The following is a 23,945-nucleotide window of genomic DNA, read 5'->3' on the forward strand; positions in this document are numbered from 1 at the left end:
TTTTTTTTTTTTTAAGGGGAGTTAAGTGGATATGCTAAATATACATTCTTTTTGTGATACTTATTCGGGATGCTTAAGTAATTCTCTTAGGGTATGTCTACACTACCCCGCTATTTCAAACTAGCGGGGTAATGTAGGCATACCGCAATTGCAAATGAAGCCCGGGATTTGAATTTCCCGGGCTTCATTTGCATAAGCCGGGCGCCGCCATTTTTAAATCCCGGCTGGTTCGAACCCCGTGCCGCGCGGCTACACGCGGCATGAACTAGGTAGTTCAAACTAGGCTTCCTAGTTCGAACTACCGTTACTCCTCATTCCACGAGGAGTAACGGTAGTTCGAACTAGGAAGCCTAGTTTGAACTACCTAGTTCGTGCCGCGTGTAGCCGCGCGGCACGGGGTTCGAACCAGCCGGGATTTAAAAATGGCGGCGCCCGGCTTATGCAAATGAAGCCCAGGAAATTCAAATCCCGGGCTTCATTTGCAATTGCGGTATGCCTACATTACCCCGCTAGTTCGAAATAGCGGGGTAGTGTAGACATACCCTTACTGAGTGAAAGGATTTTTATTTCCTCACTTATTAATTTAGGACCTTTTCAGATAGCCTCCTATTTTAAATCTACTCCCACTGTTACATAATGGGTCAACTATAATTATTTGCTGACTCCACTCCTGTGCTATACTTAAGACTAAATCCAACATAGCTACAGGCAGTCCCCGAGTTACGCGGATCCGACTTACGTCGGATCCGCAGATACGAACGTGGATTTTCTCGGCCCGGAGGACTGGAGCGGCGGGACGCCTGGTCCCGCCGCCCGCCTCCTCGGGGGCGAGAAGAGCTGCTCCCCGTCTCCCTGGTCTGCTGCGGGAGCCAGCAGACAAGGGAGACGGGGACCAAAGCGGCGCAGGACCCGGGGCCGGACCCACGGCCGCTTTCAGATCAGCTGGAAGTGCCACGGGTCCGGCCCCGGGTCCTGCGCCGCTTTGCTCAGCGTCTCTCTGGTCTCCAGACCAGGGAGACGCTGAGCAAAGCCGCGCAGGACCCGGCCGGACCCACGGCGCTTCCAGCTGATCTGGAAGCGGCCGCGGGTCCGGCTCCGGGTCCTCCGCCGCTTTGCTCAGCGTCTCCCTGGTCTGCAGACCAGGGAGACGCTGAGCAAAGCGGCGCAGGACCCGAGCCAGACCACGGCGCTTCCAGCTGATCTGGAAGCACAGCGGGTCCTGCCCGGGTCCTCTGCCGCTTTGCTCCGCGTCTCTCTGGTCTGCTGGGGGGGACGCAGCTAGTGCCCCCCTCAGCAGACCAGGGAGATGTGGAGCAAAGCCCGGGGCCTGTGGTAGAGCAGGTGGGGCGCTGCCGGTTGGTCCCACAGCACCGCTCCTTGGCGCTACTGGACCAACCCGGCAGCACCCCAGCTACTCTGCCCCAGGAGTCCTGATTCAGCTGCTGCTGATCAGTTTCAGCAGTGGCTGAATCAGGACGCCTGGGGCAGAGCAGCTGGGGTGCTGCTGGGTTGGTCCAGTAGCGCCGAGGAGCGGCCGCGCTACTGGACCAACCCAGCAGCACCCGAGCTGCTCTGCCCCAGGCGTCCCCAAGTTAGCCGCTGCTGAAACTGACCAGCGGCTGACTACAGGAAGCCCGAGGCAGAGTTGCTCTGCCCCGGGCTTCCTGGAATCAGCTGCTGATCAGTTTCAGCAGCAGCTGACTTGGGGACGCCTGGGGTTCTTAAGTTGAATCTGTATGTAAGTCAGAACTGGTGTCCAGATTCAGCGGCTGAATCTGGATGCCAGTTCCGACTTACATACAGATTCAACTTAAGAACAAACCTACAGTCCCTATTTTGTACGTAACCCGGGGACTGCCTGTATTGTGCCATACATGTAGTTTTCTCCTCTCTCCCCCTCCCACAAAAAAAAAAAGCCATTTCAGATGTCGAGCCAGCTGCTTCTCTAAACCTTGTCCTGATATGACACTGGTACACTTTCTAAAGTGGGTGCTTGAATCTCTAGGCTCTCTCTCAACATTGCACATGCAATATCTCTCCTGCTCTGGAGGCTGGTAGTATAAGTATGTTATGTTTACATTTGTTGGCTTAGCAAATATTATATTTATGGATATCAATTGTATTGCCCTTCCCATTCAAACGTTTATAGAGTTTGGTGGTAACAAGGGATGTGAAAGGTGAACTGGTAGAGGCTGGAGTAGCTCCCTGCGTACTGCAGGCAGGGGGTTAGTCTAGTCCTGCTACAGGCAGGAGCTGCTCCAGTCCTGCCCCCTGGATCCCTCTTAGTCGATTAACCTAACATTTAACTGATTAACCAGGATTTTACATCCTGAGTGGTAACTTCAAGGTATAGTTGGGTCTAACATTGGGAAGAGAGCGCATGAGGGATATTCTGTTCCCTGCTGACTCCACCTGCTGCCTTATGGAGAGTGAGAGAGTGGCTGGCTGCTGTACTGCCTGTTCTGCTGGAATGTGGGAGTACTGGAGAGCTTGGAGCAAAAGAGGTACTATATAGGCCCTACCTGAGCCCAGGAGATCACTTAATACAGAAGGACTCTCCTTTCTGCACCCTATTGTATAGAAGGAAGAGAGAGAAGCCTTTCAACATGGGGGAAAAAAGGGCTGCAGATACCCTGGGAGAATTAGAGACCTACTGTGTTATAACCAGCTTGCTCAATCAAAGCATTGAGACTGTCTAGTGTCCTTATATTGGTTTTGGAAGCAGTTCAGTCTATCTCTGGACTTTGTGGCAGCACCTTTGGTTTCAAGATATATTACTTGGGTTCTGAGAGATACAACCTCTTTGTGCCTGATGAATACCTCCAGCACTTAGCCATGAGGCAACAAGTGCACCTCATCATTTGTACAGCAGCTGTTCTTTTCTGTCTATTTACACTTAGCGCTTTCTCTAACTTAGCATTAGGCTGACCTGAGTTTTCTTATATTAGAAGCTAATGTTTAATGTTTTGTATTAGTTTTTCTTCTCTCACTGACTAACATGCTTTCCTCATCATGCTGTATCCGCTTACATGTTCTCAGTGAAAGCAGAATTTCATTGAAGGCTGGCTGTCTGTCCAATAGTGTAAAGAGACTTGAATGGTTGCTCAAGTTGTGCCCTATCGGTTTTAGTTTATTGTTATAACTTTCTCCCAATGAGCAAATGCAGAAATGTTTCCTTGGCGACATACTAAAAGACTAAAAATCTGTAGAAGTCAAATATAATTAAGAAAAGTACAATGAGCCATGGACTAGGAAATGAAGTAATACAAAATCTTCCCATAGTCTGGGGCACAGAATAAGCAAACAAAAATCTTAGCTACTTGTTCTTGATTTCCCAAAAGGAAACAGTGACTATTTCAAAATGCATCCTTTGTTTTTAAATTTCAGGTGTCCTTTAAGGAGACAGAACTATGACTATGGAATCTACCTTCTCACAGTTTTGTACCATGAATCTTGGGTAAGAAAAGAAATTGAATGTATCTAGCAAAATAAGTGTCTTTAATTCAGAGACAATAACGCTTCATCTAGGACCACATTTAGTAAAAAAATCCTGACTTGTGTTGTGGGTGGAATCCTTCTGTGGCTTAAGTGTCCTTGAATGATTTTTAGAAAGTATAACAGTCCTGTCTAACATGAACCACGGAGAGCACTTCTAATACCTTCTCTAATAACTTTCCAGAATGCCACAATTTTGTTGTTTACTTGAATTGCATGCACACAATAAATATCACCTCATTGGAGGTCTTAGAAATAAATTCCTTCCTTTTCCCTGACTAGAATTAGGAATAATTTTGATTGCATTTATCCAGATTCAGTATTAAAAAGGTAATTGGAAATGAACCAGTTGTTTAAAAGATTTCAACTAGCTATTAAATGCACACAGCTGAATATTAGATAAGAAATCAGTGTAAAACATTTTGTATTTTTAAGTGGTTTTAGTTTAGTTATCCAGTGATAAAATCAAATTTGTTTCTTAGCAGTCAATGAAGTTAAAGGTATCACAAATGACTGAATCTTACACTTGTTCTAAAATCTTTTTTTCCCCTTTGGTAAATACTGTATATTCAAAACACATTATTTTAATGTGTAAGCATAATTAAAACCAGGTAATTGATCTCTGCCTAGTGCAGTGGTTCCCAAACTTTTCAGCAGCATATCCCCTTTTTTATTTTTGAGACCCGCCCCCCCCTCCCCTTGTTGAGCAAAAAAAACCTGACCAGGGCAGCAAAACTTGATATGGAGTGGGGGTGGAGTGGGGAGGGGAAGGCTGGATCGCCTCATGCCCCCCCAGAATTTCTTCATGCCCCTACAGTTTGGGAACCCATGTAAGTTGCATGATAGTAGTGACCTTGTGGTGAGTGAAATACTAATCTACAATGGGTAGAGGGAGAATACATTTTGCATTTGTTCCAGTTCGGTGCGTTGTGGTGTTTGTTTTTTCTTGTTATTCTTACCTACCCTCTGAACAATTGCTGAAACTCTCAATGGGAGCATCGGTTGTGGTGTGTTATTAAGAACACTTGTACATTGGGAACTTCATATAGCCATCAAGTAGACATAAGGCAACTTCCATTCCATACTCTTTTCTCTATTAAAATGTATCCTTCAACTGGCTTGTTAATACTCAGTATATCCACTTCTCCATTTTAAAATGCATCTATTACATATATAGAATGGAAAAAGAATGGAAAAAGAAACACAATCGACATTTGTAACTTGCACTGTCATAATGGAGACTACAGTACTTGTGTAAGGTGAATTGAAAAACACTATTTTCGTGTATAATTTTTATTGCTCAGATATTTGTAATAATAGAAAGTAAACATGTACAGTTCATTTTTTAAATGAATATATTAGAATATGTAGAAGAACATCTAAAGATATTTAATTTTTTAGTGGGTGTTTAACATATGATTAAAACTGTTCCATTGCAATTAATTTTTTTGAATTAGTCGCTTTAGTTCACTGTGATTAATCAGTAACCCTAATTTTTATAGATAAGCTTTTACACTTCAGTGGTGTACTTGCAATGCACGTATTTTCTTTTTAACAATAACACAAATCTTGAACTCTGACAGATCAAAGTTTCCAGCATAGAACAGTGACCACAAAAGCTAAACACTGCTCCTTTTTTTATTAGTTCTGGGCAAACAACATATCTGTCCTTTTCTTTAGCATTACTTAGTGATGGAAGTCAGGGCCATACGATATTGCCGTGTGAGTGTTTCGTGTGTATTGAATATGCACAAGTCTCTTGCCCTTTTATTACCTTTCAACTTCCATGTTAATATTTGATGAAGTCATCAATCAGTTGTAATTGTCTTTGATTTCCATGAAAAATTGATGGTCTGCTGTTACCATATTTGATTTTTTTCCATGATCAGTAGTAATCCCTTTTAATAGACCTGCCGAAAGGTAATTTTGATGCATCTTGTTAACCAGAAGCAAACAGGCTGTGGTCTGTTCTTAATTTATGTGAACTTTAAATATTGGGTGGTATTAGCCCTCCCTGTAGACAGCAACATTACACGCATTACAAATTAATCTAGAGATTTGGTCACTTCGCCAGCAGAGTGGTGCCACATGGCATGCTTCCATGAATATGCATGGTAAAATGTACTAAGAAAACTAGGCCAGTTTTTCCTTTACATATTTTTAATAGAAAGCAAAGTTGGATTGTTTGTTGATTGTTACTGCTTTTATTAGAGGTTGTGATAGGAGTCCTAAAGACTTAGTGCATTACTTGCTGTTTGATTTACTGTAAATCAGTGGTGGGCAACCTGTGGCCTACAGGCTGCAAGTCAGGTCGGGAAAAAGCAGCCAGCACATCCCTGCAGCCCCTTTGCCTGCAGGTGCCATCTCCTCAGCTCCTGTTGGCTAGCAAGAGAGAAATGTGGCTACAGGGGGCGGTGGTAGCTATGGATGGTCAACATCTGAAGCCTGTGGTCAGGTTAGCCTGATAGGTCACAGTTTACCCACCACTGCTACACATCCTCTCAAATTTGTATTAATGACTGGAAATAATTAACTGTTAATTATTGATCTTGCAAATTAGTAATTTTAGGAACAAACATATAATATGTGATCAGTTTACAAAGCCGCATGGTGTCAAGGGCAGAACTCTGGGGCTGGAGAAAAAGCCACATGAGGAAGAAAATAAGAGATTGCTAAATCATGTGTCTGCAATTTTATTATTATTATTGTTTTTTAATTAAGATGGAATGAATTGGTGGGTTAAGCCTTACTTAGTATGGTTATACACAGCAAAGTGCATGTCTCTCATAGAGGATTTCAGAAAGACAAGATGAGTCGGGTAATCTTTTATTGGACCAAGTTGTCATGGTGAAAGATGCAAGCTTTTGAGCCATACAGGACTCTTCCTCAGGTCACTGGACTGGGACCAACCCAGCTAACAACTACACTATGTACATAGAGTAGGGTGACAGTGTCAGACTTTCTCAATTCACAAGTCAAACTGCCAGCCCTGGATACTCAACTTGTAGTCTTGGAACTAAGGATGTTAAGGAGTAGTCGACTATCCAATAAGCAAATGCTTATCGGATAGTTGAATTGACTAATTGATTTCCTTCCCTCCCCTCTCTCCCCCTCTCGCCGCCTCTATCTGATAGAGACAGCAAAGAGGGGGGGAAGAGGAAGTACTTCAAAAGGGCAGCACTGCACAGTTGAGCCCAGGCTCTGAGCGGCGCTGCCCCCTTTGAAAAGCCGCCTCAAGGTCAACCTCTGGTCAGCTCTGTGCGACCCTTTGAAATGCCAGCACAGCGTTTGCTTGAAACCCGGGGTCAGCTGGGGATCCCCCCAGCTGATTCCAGTTCTGGGGAAATGCTGTGTGGAACCTGCAGTCAACTGGGGAGGTCAGCGGGGAGCTCTGACTCCCCCGCTGACTCCAGGCTCCATGAGAGTGCTTCCACTTTGAAATGCACAGGAGCCCCAGCTGGGAACTCTTGTACATTTTCAAAGCTGGTACACCGCCTACAGCCTGAGACAGCAGGACTTCCCTCTGACCTAGGCTGCATGCAGAGTTCCACATTCCTCCTTTGAAATGTACAAGTGCCTATCAACTAGTCGATGGAAATTCCATCTCCGGCTCGACTAGTAAATGACTCGATATTTAACATCCTTACTTGGAACCATGCAATAATTGTGTACAAGTTATATGCTGTCCTTGATCTCAGCTATGTATATTGTAATAAGGCTAACGTTGATGCATAGGTTTAATAAAGAACTTAATTTGACTACAGCTTCTCTAGTGCTAGTGAAAATGCATAAGAAGGAAGATGCCCATCTTAATTTTTAGATTCCAGGTTTGCAATCCTGACAGATTTTTATTCTATTTATATGGAGACATTAAGAGGATCCCAGAGTTATTTTATCTTTATATAGTCCCTCTTCAGATGAAAACTATGCTTTTCTCAAAGGCTTAGATGTTAGGCAGGAAGCTGAAAGCTAAGTGTTCATTTAAAAAATAAAATACAAAGTTTGAAAATGCACAAGTAAGGTTCCCCAAATAGCCTTGCCTCAGCAGCACTGCTTACAGAACAAACAAAACCCAGGAGGCACTGCTCCCAAATAGTGAACTGCTTCATTGTATCAATGACTTTGGAAAATCAGCTTAATTGGTTAGCTTTAACATCATTGTTATGCTGGTGCTCATGCATTAAGGTGATATTTAAAGCTGCATTTGACCTTTCCATATCAAACTTTCTGCCATAGAAGCCTATGCACAGGAGTTGGAGGAAGGCAGTCCTTCATGTTTTGTCACCAAAAGGGATGACATTTTGATGACAATTTCCAGCATAAAAACCTGAAAACATTGATTACAATATTTGAAAATATATAGTCATGCTTAACATTTTGTATTTCACTGCTTTTTCAACTTAATCAGTTATCGAATTAATATTTGTACATGATTAGTTTTTACACATCATGTACCAGTTGTCTGAGTAGCCAATCTGTTGTTAAAAAACCTGTAGTTTTCTTAACCTGAGTGATCCTGTGCTTTGTTCTGCCATGCTCTCTCATACTGTAATAATTGGGTTAGTGGGGAGAACATTTACTGCACTTTTGTCCTGTTCTCTTGTAGTTTTGCCTTACTTTTGCAGATTATTCCCAGAAAGGGGCTTGTGTTGTGGTGTGATGGGCTGCATTTACCAAATAAAAAGGGCAGCAGTGAGAGAACTTTAATGAAGTGTCTGTCTCCCAGTCGATAGAGAGGCACAAAATAATAATTATAATAGGCATGCAATGGTTCTTATTAATTTAGGATGGATGCAAATATAGTAACACTAAGAAATAGTCTTATTAGTGTTTCAAAAGAATGGCAGTTTGCTGCCATCAAGTGGTGAAGAGAAGCATAAATCAATCTTTCTCATTTACATAGGAATAGTAATTGAGATTTTTAAAAGTTAGAGAGAAGAAACAAAGTAGAAACATAAAATCAATTTTCAAGATGGAATGAGATTAATGAATAATGTTGTAAGGATATTAGCTTAATATTAATGAACGGGAAATGAGGGAAATGGTGAACAGGAAAAATAGTTGATTTGTTTAATATGCAGTGGTGTTGTAGTTGTGCTGATCCTGAGCTATTAGAGACAGTGTGCATGAGATAATCTTATTGGACTGATTACTGTGGATGAGAGAGTCGAGCTTTTTGTGACAGAACTTTGTTATGTCTGGAAAACATAAATATCCAAGCTAAATAAAAGATTGAATAGATATTTTATCATAAGGAGTTAGCACATACGCTAAGGAATCCATTCAAGATGAAGTGGCCTACTAACATCCCTGTACTCATAGGCCAAAAGATCGAGGTGCTCATGGGCTACAAATGGTTCTTATAAGCCATGAATTTGGTGTCTTTAAGACCATGATTATTGGTGTGTGACAGAACTATGAATTTAAGCTTCCAGGCTCATCTTTTGCTGTTGAGGTTTCTTTTGTGGATGAGGACTGATAGGTCAGATATGAAGAAATTGTGTTGTGGAAAGTGTTCATCCACTGCTGTTGTGATTTCCCCCCCCCCCCCTTTTATCTTTTTCCAGTGAGTTAATTCTGAGGCTTTGCCTACACTTGTGAAATCCAAGTGCACCACAGCAGCACTTTACAATGAAAGTGTGGCCAGGGCATGAATGCTGGTCGAGAGCTCTCACAGCACTCTAGGTAAACCTTCTCCACGGGAAGAGTAGCTATAAGTGCTGGGACCTACCCCTTGACAGTGGTGCTTTACAGCACTAGACTAGTGTTCACCAACCAGTAGATATTTGAGCCTCTGAAAGGTGATCCTGACTGGTTTGGCCAAGCGACTATCAAGGGCCAGCACTTCAGCTGCTCCTTCCCACACTCCTCCCCTTTGCCTTAGAGCTGTCCCCTCAAGAGCCTCCTGCTTTCTGTGCAGGTCAGGGGAGGGTAAGGAGGGGTGCTCATGTCAAGATACCCCCTCTCCCACTCTGTATCCTTAGCCCCATTGTACCACCACCCAGGAGCCACCTGAGGCAATCAATGCCCAGCTGGAGCCCATATCCCAAAAACCTACCCCAATCATGAACCCCGCCCTGCACCCCAGACTCCTGCCTCAGCCCCAAGCACCACTGCATCTGAATGCCCTCCCAGAGCCTGCACCTAGAACCCCCTCTTGCACCTCAACTGCCTGCCCCAGGCTCTGCTCAGAGCCACTCTCACACTCCAAATCCCTTAAATCCAGAGTCTGCATCCCAACCCTCTGTCCCAGTCTGGTGAAAGTGAGAGAGGATGGGGTGAGCAGAGGTGGGGCCTCAAGAAGGGGTATAAAGGAGGCGGTGCAAGGGTGTTTGGGTTTGAGAGAGATCTTGGATTGCACTTAAATTCAAAAAGTGATCTCGTTCTTAAAAAGGTTGGCGACCACTGCACTAGACTAAGTTTAATCTAGACTAGGGACAGGCAAAATACTGTCTGCGGGCCAGAACCACCCAGCCAAACTGCCAGATCTGGCCCACAACCCAGCAGGACCTTCAGGTAGACTTCCTGCCTGCCACGCACTGTATGCCACTCAAAGTGTCCAGTTGCTGGGGCTATGGGCATCTCTCACACCGCGCACTCTATGGAGGGTGTCTCCACACTGTCCCCAACACCTGCATGTTCTTGAAGCTCCCGCTGGCCTGGGAGCTGCCTGGGCCATGCTTGAAGTGTAGGCAGCACATACAGGATCCCCAACAAGGGGCACAAGGCGCAGAATGGTGTGCAAGGGCATGGCAGGAAGGGAGCCAGTCTGAGGGTCCTGCTGGACTGCTGGCTGGGAGCCACCTGGGTAAGTGCTCCCAGCCAGAGCTTGCACCTGGCATCTCACTCCAACCCTCTGCCCCCCATTCTACACACCTGCCCCAGGTGTCAAACCCCTATGAGACCCTGCACCCCCTCCTACATCTCTCCTCCATGTCCGAATCCTCTCCTTTAGCCACACCCTCTCCTAGACCCTGCCACTCCCTCCTGCATTTCAGTCTCCTGCTCCAGATACAGCCCCCACTTTCACCCAAACTCCCACCCAAATCCCACACTCATTCCTGAACCCTAATTCCCTTTTGCAGCCATCACTATCCCAGATGCCGCACCTCCTCCATTAATATCATACACGACATGCACTATGCATCTGTCTCTACCCCACACTTGCCCATGCACTCACCTCCCAACATATACGTGAGGTGGTGGTGTTTATTTTAGGTGTTTTATCTTGGATTGTAATTTTATTTTTCTCACATGCTTAAATGTAATTCTTTAGGTAGTGAGTTCTAAAATGCTTAATCTGTCCTGACTGGAGTAGATATTCTTTTGGCAACTTGAAAAAAATATTATCTGAGCGTTTTGTTTTTACTGGTGGAGCACATCAACACATTATCTCGATATTGGTGCACATAATTAATTCTACACATGGATGGAAAAAATTACGGGAACGTCGTGTGTGTCACATAAATCTTTGTGCAATTTAAGTCCATTATTACTTGTCCTCCTTGTCTGCATTGCATTTTTATGGAGTAGTTTAATACCATGCATGATAAATTCAATCTGAATCTGATCATTTCTTTTTGGAATAACAATGGAACGTTACTTAAAGTTCTTAATTCTTGTTTTGTATATAGGTGTGAATGCTTCTTATCTCTTACCAGCTTTACTTTGGAACTTTATAACTCAACTCATCTCTTTTGAATCAATTTAAGAACCTATTTAGTTAAATCAGTAAACCTCCTAATGTGGACATGCGTATCTATTTTAAGTACTTATAATTTTAGCTTGCATTGCCATAGCTAAAAGCACTTGTAAATTATGTGTCTGCATCAATTTTATCTAAATTTATTTTTAAACCAGTCTAGGAACTAAATGGCGTACAGTTTTTGGACCAATTTAACTAGTTTTATTTTTTAAATGGAAATAATTGGAGGTCAAAAACTGGTATTCACTTGGAGCTTTTCCTTGCAATTCCTTGATTGTAGCAGTAGGTGAAAGGTTTAGAAGTTAAGCCTGCATGTGTGGTTTTTCTTTTTCTGTTTCCTGAATAATATGTATTTTCTACCTTCTCCTTCCTTACTTGTGACTTTTTAAGAGTATAGTAGAAAATTGCTATTTTAATTAGTTATTTATTGTCCATACAATAAAGGCTCCTTCCCTTTATTACTCAAATACATCAGTCTAGTAAGTTACACTTTCTAAGGTACTATTTTTGCAAAGTATTTTACAATACATTTACTGGTACATGTGTATAAATTACAACTGAAATATTTATTTTTGATTGCTGAATGTCTGATGAATTATACTTGGTTTTTAATTTATGAAAGTCAGGACACCTGCAGGAGGGCTTAAATGTGGAACTCTCCCTTTAGAAATGAGACATCTGATCAAAATGAACCTGCAAAAATCTAGTTTCCATTCAGTTTCCTGGTTGATATTTCTGCATGTTAGGATAACAATTTATTTTGCAGGATGGCCATCAGTGTTCCCTGTAAGCTGAGCTCTTGGGCAGCCACCCAGGAGAGATTCGGGTGCCACCTAGCTCATTTGGCAGAGAGCCTACACATGGCAACGTGTTTCTCTGTTGGTGTACTGCATCTGCATATGCCTCTGGGCACATGACAAAATTTATTCTGCACATGCCTGGAAAAAATTAGAGGGAATATTGATGGCCACCAGCATTGCTGCAAAGGATTCTGGTTTCTTATAACAGGGCCAAAGGAATATATTTTGAGATTACACCCATCCCTGACCCCAGAAATCTGTTTTATTTTAAGAATTAACTTGACACTACAGCCTGTTTTCAAGACGTACAAACTAGTAATACTTTGAAATGTCATTGGTCTAATTTAAATCCCTTTGCATTGCCCTGTTTAGGAAAGATGGGAAACTATTAATCTGTTTATCAGCAGTCATCTTTGAAATCCCATCAGTTAATGTGCACAGAGAAGGATTTTCCTGAAGAGATAAATGTAATGACCATAATTAGTTTTTATTATCTCTGCTGGAACTTTAAGGTGTTCAGAGGCCTCACAGTGAGCTTTTGTTGAACCTAGGGCATGACTGGCAAATAACAAGAGTTTGGTCCAGGACTGACCAGGTGTAACACTCATTCCATTACTTTTGAGAAATTCTATCCCTGTGAGAGGGTTTTTTTTTTTAATTCTTTTTGAACTGGACAAACTGCCTTGGAGAGCCAGTGTGCAATGAGGAGTGACTGGTATGAAAAGAAAAATAATAACTTTGCTAGCTTTTAAGAATGTGTGTGAACTTTTTATTAATAGAGTTGATTTAAAGAAGTGCATGAGTGTCAACACTGGCTGAACAATCTCATGATGCAGAAAGAACGTTTCATTGTAACCACTTATTTACTGGTGCTCTGCACCTTATAGTACTTATTTTTTCCTCTTTAATGGCTGAATAAGGTGTTTATTTCTGCATTACATTGTGCCCAAGTTCTTTAAATGTTAGTCACATGAGCCTTTTCATGATGTTAATGTTTGTTTCTGATTAAACACTTGGGCTTGTGGATTTTAAAGAAGAGCTTTTTTTAAAGTTTTTCTTCATGCAACACTTAAAACATTTGTAAATTCTGGTATCCAGGCATAGGCACAAAGACATGACTTGGATCCATAAGTTGGAAATGTAAAAAAAAAAAAAAAAATTGACTTTGTAAATAATAGCCTTTTATTAAGCATTGTGTATAGAACTTCTTTGTTGAATAGGTAAGACTCAAACTAAGTTTCCTTGTCAGATTTATTTGAATTTGATATTTGTTTATAAGTAATGCAACTTAATTGTGGCTAGCAAAGCTGGAGGATTACTGAAGAGTTGTCTATTAAGGGATTTTATTAAGGACATAGATAAAAGTTTCAATAGTGCTTGTTTCCACTTGTTTCTACAGAAATCGCTATCTTTAGAAGTGATTTCCTCCATATTGAATCCAACAAAACCATAATATTAAAAAAATGAAAGATTGAAAGTGCTTACATTGCTTTTTCTCAGTTATGGTCCTTGATTATGTATTTTATAAGTGTTGAGCAAAACGAGAACAACTTAAGTTTTGATCATCTGTTTTGAAACTATGAAATGATATGGCTTAAAAGAAGTTTACACATTCATGTTGACCCTCTCTAGTCCAGCACACTGTGGTCCAGCAACATCTATGGTCTGTCCGGCATGATTTTATTTAGCCAGGTGTCCACTTATATGTGGATGTGTCCAAGTTTTCCCCAGTCCCATAAAGTTTGTTTGCAGCCCCCCCAGTCCTGGCTCTGAGTGTTCTGTGCTGTTTTGACAAGTTGCGTGTCACTATTTCTTTCATCACAAAGTCTAAAATCACATTATCATTATATGCATGAGGGCTTTGTCTTCAGTACCTTCAGGATACAATATGCAAAGGAACTCCATTCAATTCTCTTATGTATTTAGATTTAAAAACTTGTTTAGAGCACAATTTAGTGTGAAACGAAAAAAATCTGGGGACTTAAATCTGACCACACAAAGTGGAACCACCAGAAGTAAGACATACTTGTTTAGATAATCAAATGGCTTGTGTACCAAAATCCACAGTAATGAAAGGAAAATGTCCTTTAATTTTACAAACTTTGGGTCAGTTTCTAATATTAGCAGTAATGGTGTAAACACAGAAGAGCTTGATGTAAATAAAAAGCTACTCCAGTGTCAGCAGTGGAATTTGGACCATTATTTCAAAATAACATTTTGGATTATTTGGGCTCTTTTTCCTTAGAGTTTGAATTGCAATCAGTAACTTTACATAACTAAAGAACCAATTATTGCTTCTTCCCAGTTCTGGTTTTTCTCTTAGGATTACAGTAATTATGCTAAATTATACATATTTCAAATGGATTTCCAGACTTATATTTACAATACAGAATTAAATTTTTGCAGAAATAATTGCAAAATAATTATTTTCTGCTAAATAATTGCAGAATTAAATTTACTGTTTGCAAAGGACAAACACAAAGCCTGTTCACCTCACTTAATCTCAGTTGAGGATCTTTGGGATAGACTGTCCCACTGGAGTGAACTTCAACGAAGACAAAAATCTTAAACAATTTTTCATGGCAGAGGAGTGAAATACAGATTCTCCCCTCCCCCCCCTTGATTGTTGTTGCTTCTTAATGCAGTACTGACATATTTAAGGCGATGTCTGTTCTTTTTCAGAAAACTGAAATGTGGGAGAGCGAGAAGACTGAAGCAGACATGGAGGAGTATATCTGGGAAAACAGCCCCTCTCAGAAGAATGTTTTGGACACACTTCTTCGAATAAGAACTGTAGAGAAAACCAATGAAGTAACTAGGGAAGAGCTGCTTACCTCTGAACTAGTTGAGAATTACAAAACCTCTATCGTTGCACTTAAAAATGAAGGGGAAACAGAAAACAACATTTTGCAGTATAAGGAATCTGTGACAAAACTACTCAATTTGCAACAGTCACTGTGACTGTCACTGCATGCATATATCTGATCTTGTGTCAATATAGAATGATAATGTATGCTAGTGCTACTTCATATGGAATTAAGAAAGCAGTTATTAATGATTTTCTAGGACTTCAACAAAACATTATTAAATTTTAAAAATGTCAAAAACCTTGAATGAATTTAGAGTGATGAAAAACTCAAAAAGGGTCAGCAACAAACTTCCTATGTTTCCATGCAATTGAATTTACTTGTCAGTGAGGAAATCACTGTCCTCCAATATCATTCCTTTCCTCTATAAATAAAATGTATATCAAGTGTTTTTCAGGAAAGCCTTCTGAATATTTAGGGGCTTAAGTATTCTGCTTAAGAGATGCTTACCTGGGACTTCAGAGATCCTGATGCAATTCTTTCCTCTGCCACAGACTATGTAACTTTGGGTAAATAACACAGGGTAAGATTTTTCCAAAGCAGCCACTTGACTTAGTTTCCTAAGTTCCACTGAATTTCAATGCAAATTACAGTCCTGCTACCTAAGTCATTTTAAGAATGAGACACAGAGGGTAGTCTACACAGGAAAGACAAACCCATGGCTGTCAGGGCCAGGCCTCCATCTGAGCCCAGACATTTACACAGCAATGAAACAACCCCCAATACAAGCCCTGTGAACGCAAATTGTCTGGCACAAATCTAGCTGCTATGCAGACATATTCTTAGTATGAATTTGAAAATTCTACTCTACTTTGTCCATCTTGTTTCTGCTTCTGTAAAAATTATGGTAACTATTTTCTACATTTGCGGTCAGGTGGGATGAAAATGGCATTAGAGATTGTGAGCCATATAATGTGGTAATTAGGATTATATAAGCATCTTAGGCTACATCTACACTATAGGGCTGTGTCTACACTGGGCCACTTATTCCGGAAAATCAGCCGCTTTTCCTGAATAAGCTGCGAGCTGTCTACACTGGCCCCTTGAATTTCCGGAAAAGCAACAACGCTCTACTGTATAAAATCAGCCGTTATTCCGGAAAATCTACGCTGTTCCCACTCAGGCATAAGTCCTTATTCCGGAAAAGCTTTTCCGGAAAAGGGCCAGTGTAGACAGCTTTTCCAGAAAAGCAGAAGACACGGAAAAAAGCGGTTTGGACGCCGGGAGACCCTGTAGGAGCCTGGAATTCCTGGTAACCCGAGCTCCTACAGAGCTCGGAGGCTGCTGGGCGCCCGTGGCAGGAGCCTGCCGGAGAGCGTGCAGCTTGAGCTCTGGCACGTGGCGCTGTGCTGCTCAACAGCCACCTCTGAGCCCAGCATGGCAGCTGCAGGTGGTGAGCCACCTGCACCCGCAGGGCAGGAAGCCCCCAGGGGCCGGAAACGCCGGGCCCCATCCTGGACCCCCAGGGAGCTGGAGACCCTCCTGGACCTCTGGCAGGAGCAGGAGGGTCTCCACGACCTGCAGTCCCACCGCCACAATGCAGACCTCTATACGCGGCTGGCGCAGAACCTGGCGCAGCAGGGACACCCCAGCCGCAACTGCGAGCAGGTGCGGTCCAAAGTAAAAGCACTGCGGCTGGGGTATGTGCGGGCCACCGACGGAAGGGGGGCAGGACCCGATGCCTGCCCCTATTACGACCGGCTCCATGCTTTTCTGGGCCAGCCAGCCCTGGAAGCCCCAGCTGTCCCTGTGGACACCTGCCAGCGCCCCCCCATCAACCGTCCCACCGAGCCAGGGGAGGGAGAAGACAGCGCTAGCGCATCTGGCAGTGAGGAGGCCAGCATAGCCACCGCCCAGCAGACCCCCTCCAGCAGCTCCTCCGAGGCCGGGGAGGAACCCACTGGTGAGTTTGTGCAGTTTGCACTCCCAACAGGCGGAGGGCGGGGGGGGGGCCAGGTGCCCAGAGGGAGGAGGGGCAGAGCATGTCACTCAGGCCACGTGAGCTGCACGCTGCGTAGCATGAGCTGCACGTAGCCGCGGCAGGCAGCTGCAGGGCACGCCTGGGACCGTGCTGCTCACACACATTCGGTGGGACCAGGGAAAAGGGTGGATGCCGGCTGGAACTGGCCAGGGACTCAGCCCAGAGCCCACAGTTCCGCCAAGGGTGCAGCACGGAGAACAGCACACTGTCCCATGCCTCACTGTGAGGCACAGCCAGCTGCTATTGGGTACACCGCAGCGTCACGGTCCTGTGACCGTGGACCCCCACAGAGCCCCTCACCTGATCCCGGTGCCTTGGCTGCCTCCCTGAGGGAAGTGCCCACTGTGGCCACACATGTCCCTGGGCTTCCGGGCTTGCGAGAGGGATAGTGGGAGGGGGAAGGGCCCCTGAGTGTTGCTGCAAGGATGGAACATCCCCCCACCCAGTCACTCTTCTGGCTCCGTCCAGGAGATATCCCACGCGAGGGGATCTGAGAGCCCGGACCGCCTCTGCCAGATGTGCTCCCAGGCACTGCGTGGGGATGCATCTCGCTCCCTGTCTAACACCAGTGATTAGCCCAAAGCTTTTCACAGTCTCCACCGGCAGGGAGTTCCACAAGTGAACGCAGCACAAGAACCCCCCTGCCCTCCACGGGGCCAGGATACAGACCGGTGCTTACAGTAATGGAGGGGGGACCCTACTCCAGGGGCGGTCCTCCTTGCAAACATACAACACGGGGGCAGGAGGGGAACAGAGTGGGCTCAAGCCACACAACTGTGGGGTCACCTGGGCTCAGGGGTGGAGGGCATGCGGTGTGGGGACAGTGGACGGCCTGCCTGACTGACCCATCCTTTCTTCTCTTCCCTGCAGCGGGACCCAGCACCAGACCCTCCACTGCGGCAGCAGCTGCACCCCCAGCAGGCCAACCCCAGAGGCACAGTCTCTGGCAGAGGGACCAGCTGCTTCGCCGGCACGTCAACGCCGTGGAGGCAATCCAGGCCTCCATCGAGGAGCGGGTGCAGGGGAACCTGCAGTGGCGGCAGGACGCCTGGACTGCCTTCCTGGACGAATGCCGAGGGATGCGCACCACAATGGACACGCTGACGGCACATAATGTGCATGCGATTCACTATGGCATGGGCGGAGCCCAGGCCCCCGCCATCCCTCCCGTAGCACAGCTCATGCCCCCTCCCATCCCAGCTCCTGCCCCTGTTCCCACCCCTCCTCCTATCCCAGCTCCTGCCCCTGCCCCTGGCCACCTCCGCGTGCAGCCTGCCCCAATGCGGTCTCCCCAGCGTGGGCAGGCTGGCCCCCGGAGGAGAGCTCGCAGGGGCTGCCCGTCCCAGTAACTGCCCCCCTTCCTGTCCCAGTTGAAGGTCCCCCCCTTGTAAATAAACAGTTCTCTATTTTGCTGTTCATTCCTGTGTTGGGTATTGTGTAACTCTAGGTAGTGTACGAAATGATGTGAGATGCCAAGTAGCCACTTAAATTTAACATGGTGGCAAACTGTGGAGAACGAAATCTGTACTCTATCACTGGGGGGGGCCTTCGTACGTGGTCAGTGGTTTGTGGCGCAGAAATAAATGCTGACACTTTTCAGTAACATGTAAACCACAAACTATATTTACATAGATAACAAACTAGCAAGAACGGTTACACGATGCACATAACAGATAATTAAACATAGTTCTAGGCGCAGGGAGGACGATTGGTGATGTTGCTGGCCACCTCAATCCTTTGGTCCCTCCGGGCCTCAGGAGAGGAACAGCCAGGAGATCCCTCGATGGAAGATGACTGGAATCAGGTACGCTGACTTCAGCCTTCCACACGCACCCCACATCCTCGTGGCTGTTCTTTGGGACCAGCGATGGTGGCCTAAACCCTAGCCTAAGCTAAAAAGAAAAACCCTAACTAAGCCCGATGCACCCGACTCAATGACGGCCGACGTGCTTTGACCCGACGCTTTACAATTGGGGGGAAGTAAGGGGAGGGGTTGAGAAAGGGGAGGGATGGGAGGGAGTAGTCTGGGGAGATCCAGGCAACCCTACTACGGGGCTTGGGCAAACATGTCCACCAGGGCCTCTCTGATGCGCACCGCATCTTGGCACGCCTGGTGGACAGCAGCTGTGTCGGGCTGTTCCATGGTCTGTGCCTCGGCTGCCATCCATGCAGGGAGGAAGGCCTCCCCACTGCTCTCCACAATATTGTGGAACGCAGCACGCGGCCAGGACCTCCGTTGCATTCTGCTCACCCATCTCAAGACGGGTGAGCAAGCAACGGAAGCGGGCCTTTAAACGTCCAAACTCCAGCTCCACTGTGTTTCGGGCCCGGTTGAGGCGGTCATTGAACCGGGCCCGCCGGTTCTGGTCCGGCTGCCCCGTGTAGGGCCGCATTAGCCAGGGCATCGGGGTAGGCCGCGTCCCCGACGACGCAGATGGGCACAGGCACATCCCCGACAGTCAAGTCCCGCCGGAGGAAGTAGATGCCCGCCTCCAACCTGCAATACAGTCCAGAGTTCCGGAGGATGCGGGCGTCGTGTGCCCGGCCGGACCAGCCCTCGTAAATGTCCACGAAGCGGCCCCGGTGGTCCAACAGGGGCCCGACCAGGCACATGGCCACCCGTGGCTCCATAGCAGACAGAGTAGGGCAGAAAAAAAAAACAGGCAAAAGCAGTTGGGGGCCAAAGGGTGGTGTCCCCAAAAGTCAGAGGGCACCCACAGACCCTGCGAAGGGTGTCAGTCCCTGGCAGAGGCCCCAAGGCACGAGAGCAGGAGACCAATGGCTGCATGGCGAGACCCCTTTAACCACGTGTCTGAACGGTGGTCTGGCCCCGCCCCCGGAAAGGTCTGGTGGCCTTTGCCCTCTTCAAAATGGATCCGGTCTTCTGCTTTTCTGGAAAAGCACACCGCCAATGTAGACGCGCTTTTCCGGAAAAGCACTTCGTTATGACGATAACTCCGGGGCCAATGTAGATGCTTTTTTTCCGGAAAAACTGAAAACGGAATAGTATTCCATTTTAAGCATTTCTGGAAAATCATGCCAGTGTAGACGTAGCCTAGGGGTTTTATGCAAAAACCCACAGAGTGTCTACACCTCAAGCATGTTTTTGCACAAGTAAATTTACAGTACATCAAAAGAATAGAAGGGTTTTTGCGGTGTAGGTATTCCTCTTTCTACGAGTTCTTGTGCAAAAAGGTGCGTGTGGACAGGCAACGGGTTTTTTGCGCAAAAAGAACCACCCAAAAAAAGCACGGGTGCTTTGGTGGCTAATCTGTGACCAGCAATCAGAGCTTTCTTTCAAGAAAACGTCCATGCAGTCTGGACGCTCTCTTGCACAAAAGCGCATCGCTTTTGCAATGTGCTTTTGAGGTATGGATGCGCTTTTGCGCAAGAAGTTTTTGCAGAAAATCTCTTCCGCAAAAAGCTTCTTGCACAAGAAGCCTGCAGTGTAGATGTAGTCTGAGATACATATGTGTTTCCCTCAGAAGGAAGGGGAACAGGATAAAATTAAGACTCAAAAATAGAAACTGGATGGAGCAGTGAGAACCATAAAGAATGCGGGTGGAGGGGATACTTCTGGCAGAAAGTGTTCACACATCTGTACAAAAAATATGCAGAATAAGTCAGACTTGCATGTCTTTTTACAGGAACCAAAACAGTTTGGGTGAGATGATGGGAAGTTAAATTTAATGAAATATTTTAAAGGCTACGTCCTGCTCTTGATACAGAAAAAGGGTGTTAAATTGTCATGAATGGGAGTACTGATGGAAAAAATTAGAGGGAACATTGCTATAATGCATAATTGTAAGCAGAGAGCTTTGGTGATCGCATGGGTTGGGCACCAAATTAGTCCCAGGAGACATGGGTTATAACTCTTGCTCCACTACTGAATTTCTCTTTAGTTTTTAGAAAGTTCCCCTCTTTCTCTAGCTGATAAATTTTTTGTAAGGCAGGAGCAGTGTTCATACAAGGATCCCTGACCTAGGCTGGTGCTCCTAGGTGGCTACTGCAATAAGATTGTTGTCTAATTTATAATATACATTTTTATAATAAATACAATGATTAGCATCTGCTACTACATAATAATCTTGTAGGGCACAGTTCATGAAAGAGAGTGCCCATTGCTTACACAGCATCTTACTTGTGAAGTATAACAGCAGTAATACATGTGTAGCTCCATGGTATCTTATATCCCTGTCAGTAGAGCTGCATTAATGTGTCATACACTACACTGTTACTCTGCTTCTTACGTCTGTGTATTTTATGCTAGAATTTAACTGTTTCCATGTTTCTTCTAACTAGCCTAAAGGTTTTTATTTAAATGTTAACATTCTAAATTGCATCTAGTACAGCAGGTGGGTGGGTGGTGGTGCAGAAGTAATAACTGAACCTTATGGCATGAAAAGTTCTTCTGGCATCCTGCAGGCAAACAAAGAGGCATTGACTATTTTCACCAACAATGGGCCTGTTCTCAGTGCTGGCCTTTACCAGACATGAATAGTATAGGGCTAGAGGGCAGGTCATGGTCCAAAGCACTCCTAACACTTCCATTTCAGCTTGTCATGAGCTGAAATTTGAGGGGAGAGGGGAGCAGGGAGATGAAGCCCTTTGTGACAGTGTGTCTGTGGAACAGGATAAATGGTTGACTCCAAATCCATGCAGTGTTCACAAAGAAAACTAAATTACTTTCAGTCATTGAAACTTGGCTTTGTATCCAGCAGAGACAACTCAGATTAACCAATCTATCACACAGTTGCACCAGTTCCTCTGTATAATTTTGTCAATGTTTTGATGGAAGCTAATCTTTTCTGGATCTCCCACAACATCTAGATGTTGCAGTGAGAGTCTTATAAGAATGTTGTCCATCAATACAACAGCCATTTCCTTGTTTCAACACATTGTGGTCTGTTTTGGTGAAGCTAGAGAATAGCTCATTTCTGTTACGGTATTAAGAATTATGGACAGCTCCACAATTCAAATCCTATGAACTCAAGTCATCAAGCACAAGTCAGCTGTGAGTGTGCAGACATACCCTTAGTGTGAATTTGAAAATTCTCTACTTTCTCCCTCTTGTTTCTTGTTCTGTAAAAATGATAGTAACAGTACCCTCTACCTTTGCGGGCAGTTGGAATGAAAATGGTATTCTAGATTATGAGGTATATAATGTGGTAATGAGGATTATATAAGTACCTTAGATCTCTTCCTCAAAAAGATTCTTGCGCAAGAAGCCTGCAGTGTAGATGTAGTCTGAGATACATATGTGTTTCCCTCAGAAGGAAGGGGAACAGGATAAAGTTAAGACTCAAGAATAGAAACTGGATGGCATAGTGAACCATAAAGGATGGGGGAGGAGAGGATAATTATGGCTGAAAGTATTCACGCATCTGTACAAAAAATGTGCAGAATAAATCAGAATTCCATGTCTTTTTACGAGAACAAAAGCAGTTTGGGTGACATGATAGGAAGTTAAATTAGTGAAATATTTTAAAGGATACGTCCCACTCTTGATACAGAAAAAGGGTGTTAAATTGTCATGAATGGGCATACAGATGGAAAATATTAGAACATTGCTTACAATTATGAATTACAGTAGAGAGCTTTGGTGATTCCAAAATAGTCCCAGGAGACATGGATTATAACTCTCGCTCCACTACTGACTTGCTCTTTAGTTTTGGGACAGTCCCATTGTTTCTTTAGCTGATAAGATTTTTGTAAGGCAGGAGCAGTCTGTTACTATATGTTCATACAAGTATCCCTGACCTAGGCTGGTGCTCCTGTTTGGCTATTGCTAAATGATTGTTGTCTAATTTATAATATATATTTTTATAATATTAAATAGTCATTACCATCTGCTACTAGATAGTATTTTTGTATTACAGCAGACTATTGACTGGTATTTCTTCAGTCTCCAGTAGCCTGTCTAATACAACCACTCTGTGCCCACACTAGCTCATGATATCATCTACATGTTTTGTTAGTCTATAAAAAACTACCAGACTGTTTGTTGTTGTTTTTTCAAGTTTGTCGTGTTACAAACTTAACTCAGCTACCCCTGTGACACTCTTCCCAATGTCAGTAGAGTTCCCGTTTCCAGCACTGCTCAGGCCTCCTGCCTGCCTCAAGGGCAAGGTCCAATAATTTGGCCCTTTTATACCCCATGGGCCTACTACTAAGCCCTGGGTTCTGTCTCCATATCTGCCTCACTGGGGTCTGTGCCTATAGTCCCCTCCCCTTCCCTTAGCCTGCATGACCCCAGCACTCTCACCAGCTGGGTACTAGGACCAGCAGCATTAACACGGCAACTGACCCAGGCAACACCCAGCCCACAGATGAGAACTGTCCCCCACTCTTCTCCAGTGGTGGTGCCAGGATCCCAGCCACCTCACACAGTCCTACATGTCCCACAGGCTTCATCATCCTCCCCAAATGAGGTCATGGCAAGCACACCAGTACACCAGCTATGGATTTGAAGGCTCATCAGGACCGTCTCAAAAGGGTTGCACAAAACTTGCCCCTTCCAGAGCAAGAGGAGGTGGAGGAATCTGACATGATGGTGGACATCCTCACTGCTGAGGGTCCATCTAGGGTAGCATTGCCTCATAAAATTATCCAGACTGATAGCAAGGTTTCTGGCAGATACCAACCTCCATACCTTCCAATGAAAAGGGTGTCAAAAGGCAGTGCTCTGTCCTACAGAAACATGACAAAACCTTTTCAGGCACCTGGCATGTTAATGGTGGATGCAGCTAACCACAAAGAGGGCCACGGTTAGACTGGACCTGAGACAAAGGAGTCTAAAGAACTTGAACTCTTTGGGTACAAGGCTTAGGCCACAGGGGGATTACAATTGCATGTGCATAGTAAGCAGGCAGTACTCGGTTGTTATACTCATAACTCCTGGAGTGCAATTGACAAGTTCAGAGAATTGCTTCCTTGGGAGTTCCGCATGCCGTTCTCTGCTTGCCTTGAAGAAGGAAGGAAGGTTGCCTTGGGCTTAGCTGATTACGCAGTTAGAAGTGCAGCGTCATGCCCAGTTCCAGGTTTCCAGCATTTCCCCCGAGATAGATAAAAAACACAGACCAGGACTTGCCCTTTGC

At 44.8% G+C, this 23,945-nt stretch overlaps 1 protein-coding gene across 1 annotated transcript in view; it reads left to right on the plus strand.

Annotated features, from left to right (window-relative positions):
• The window catches only part of MRPS35 (mitochondrial ribosomal protein S35), a 34,619-nt gene extending 19,361 nt beyond the window's left edge, over window positions 1-15,258 (plus strand). The window contains exons 7-8 of the mRNA XM_006121804.3: window positions 3,388-3,457; window positions 14,683-15,258. Of these exons, the coding sequence (XP_006121866.3) occupies window positions 3,388-3,457; window positions 14,683-14,961 (349 nt within the window). The 3' untranslated portion in view covers window positions 14,962-15,258. The remainder of the gene's footprint in view (window positions 1-3,387; window positions 3,458-14,682) is intronic.
• Window positions 15,259-23,945: the final 8,687 nt, after the last annotated feature.

Source organism: Pelodiscus sinensis, chromosome 1, assembly GCF_049634645.1.
Source record: "Pelodiscus sinensis isolate JC-2024 chromosome 1, ASM4963464v1, whole genome shotgun sequence".
NCBI classification, from domain to species: Eukaryota; Metazoa; Chordata; order Testudines; family Trionychidae; genus Pelodiscus; species Pelodiscus sinensis.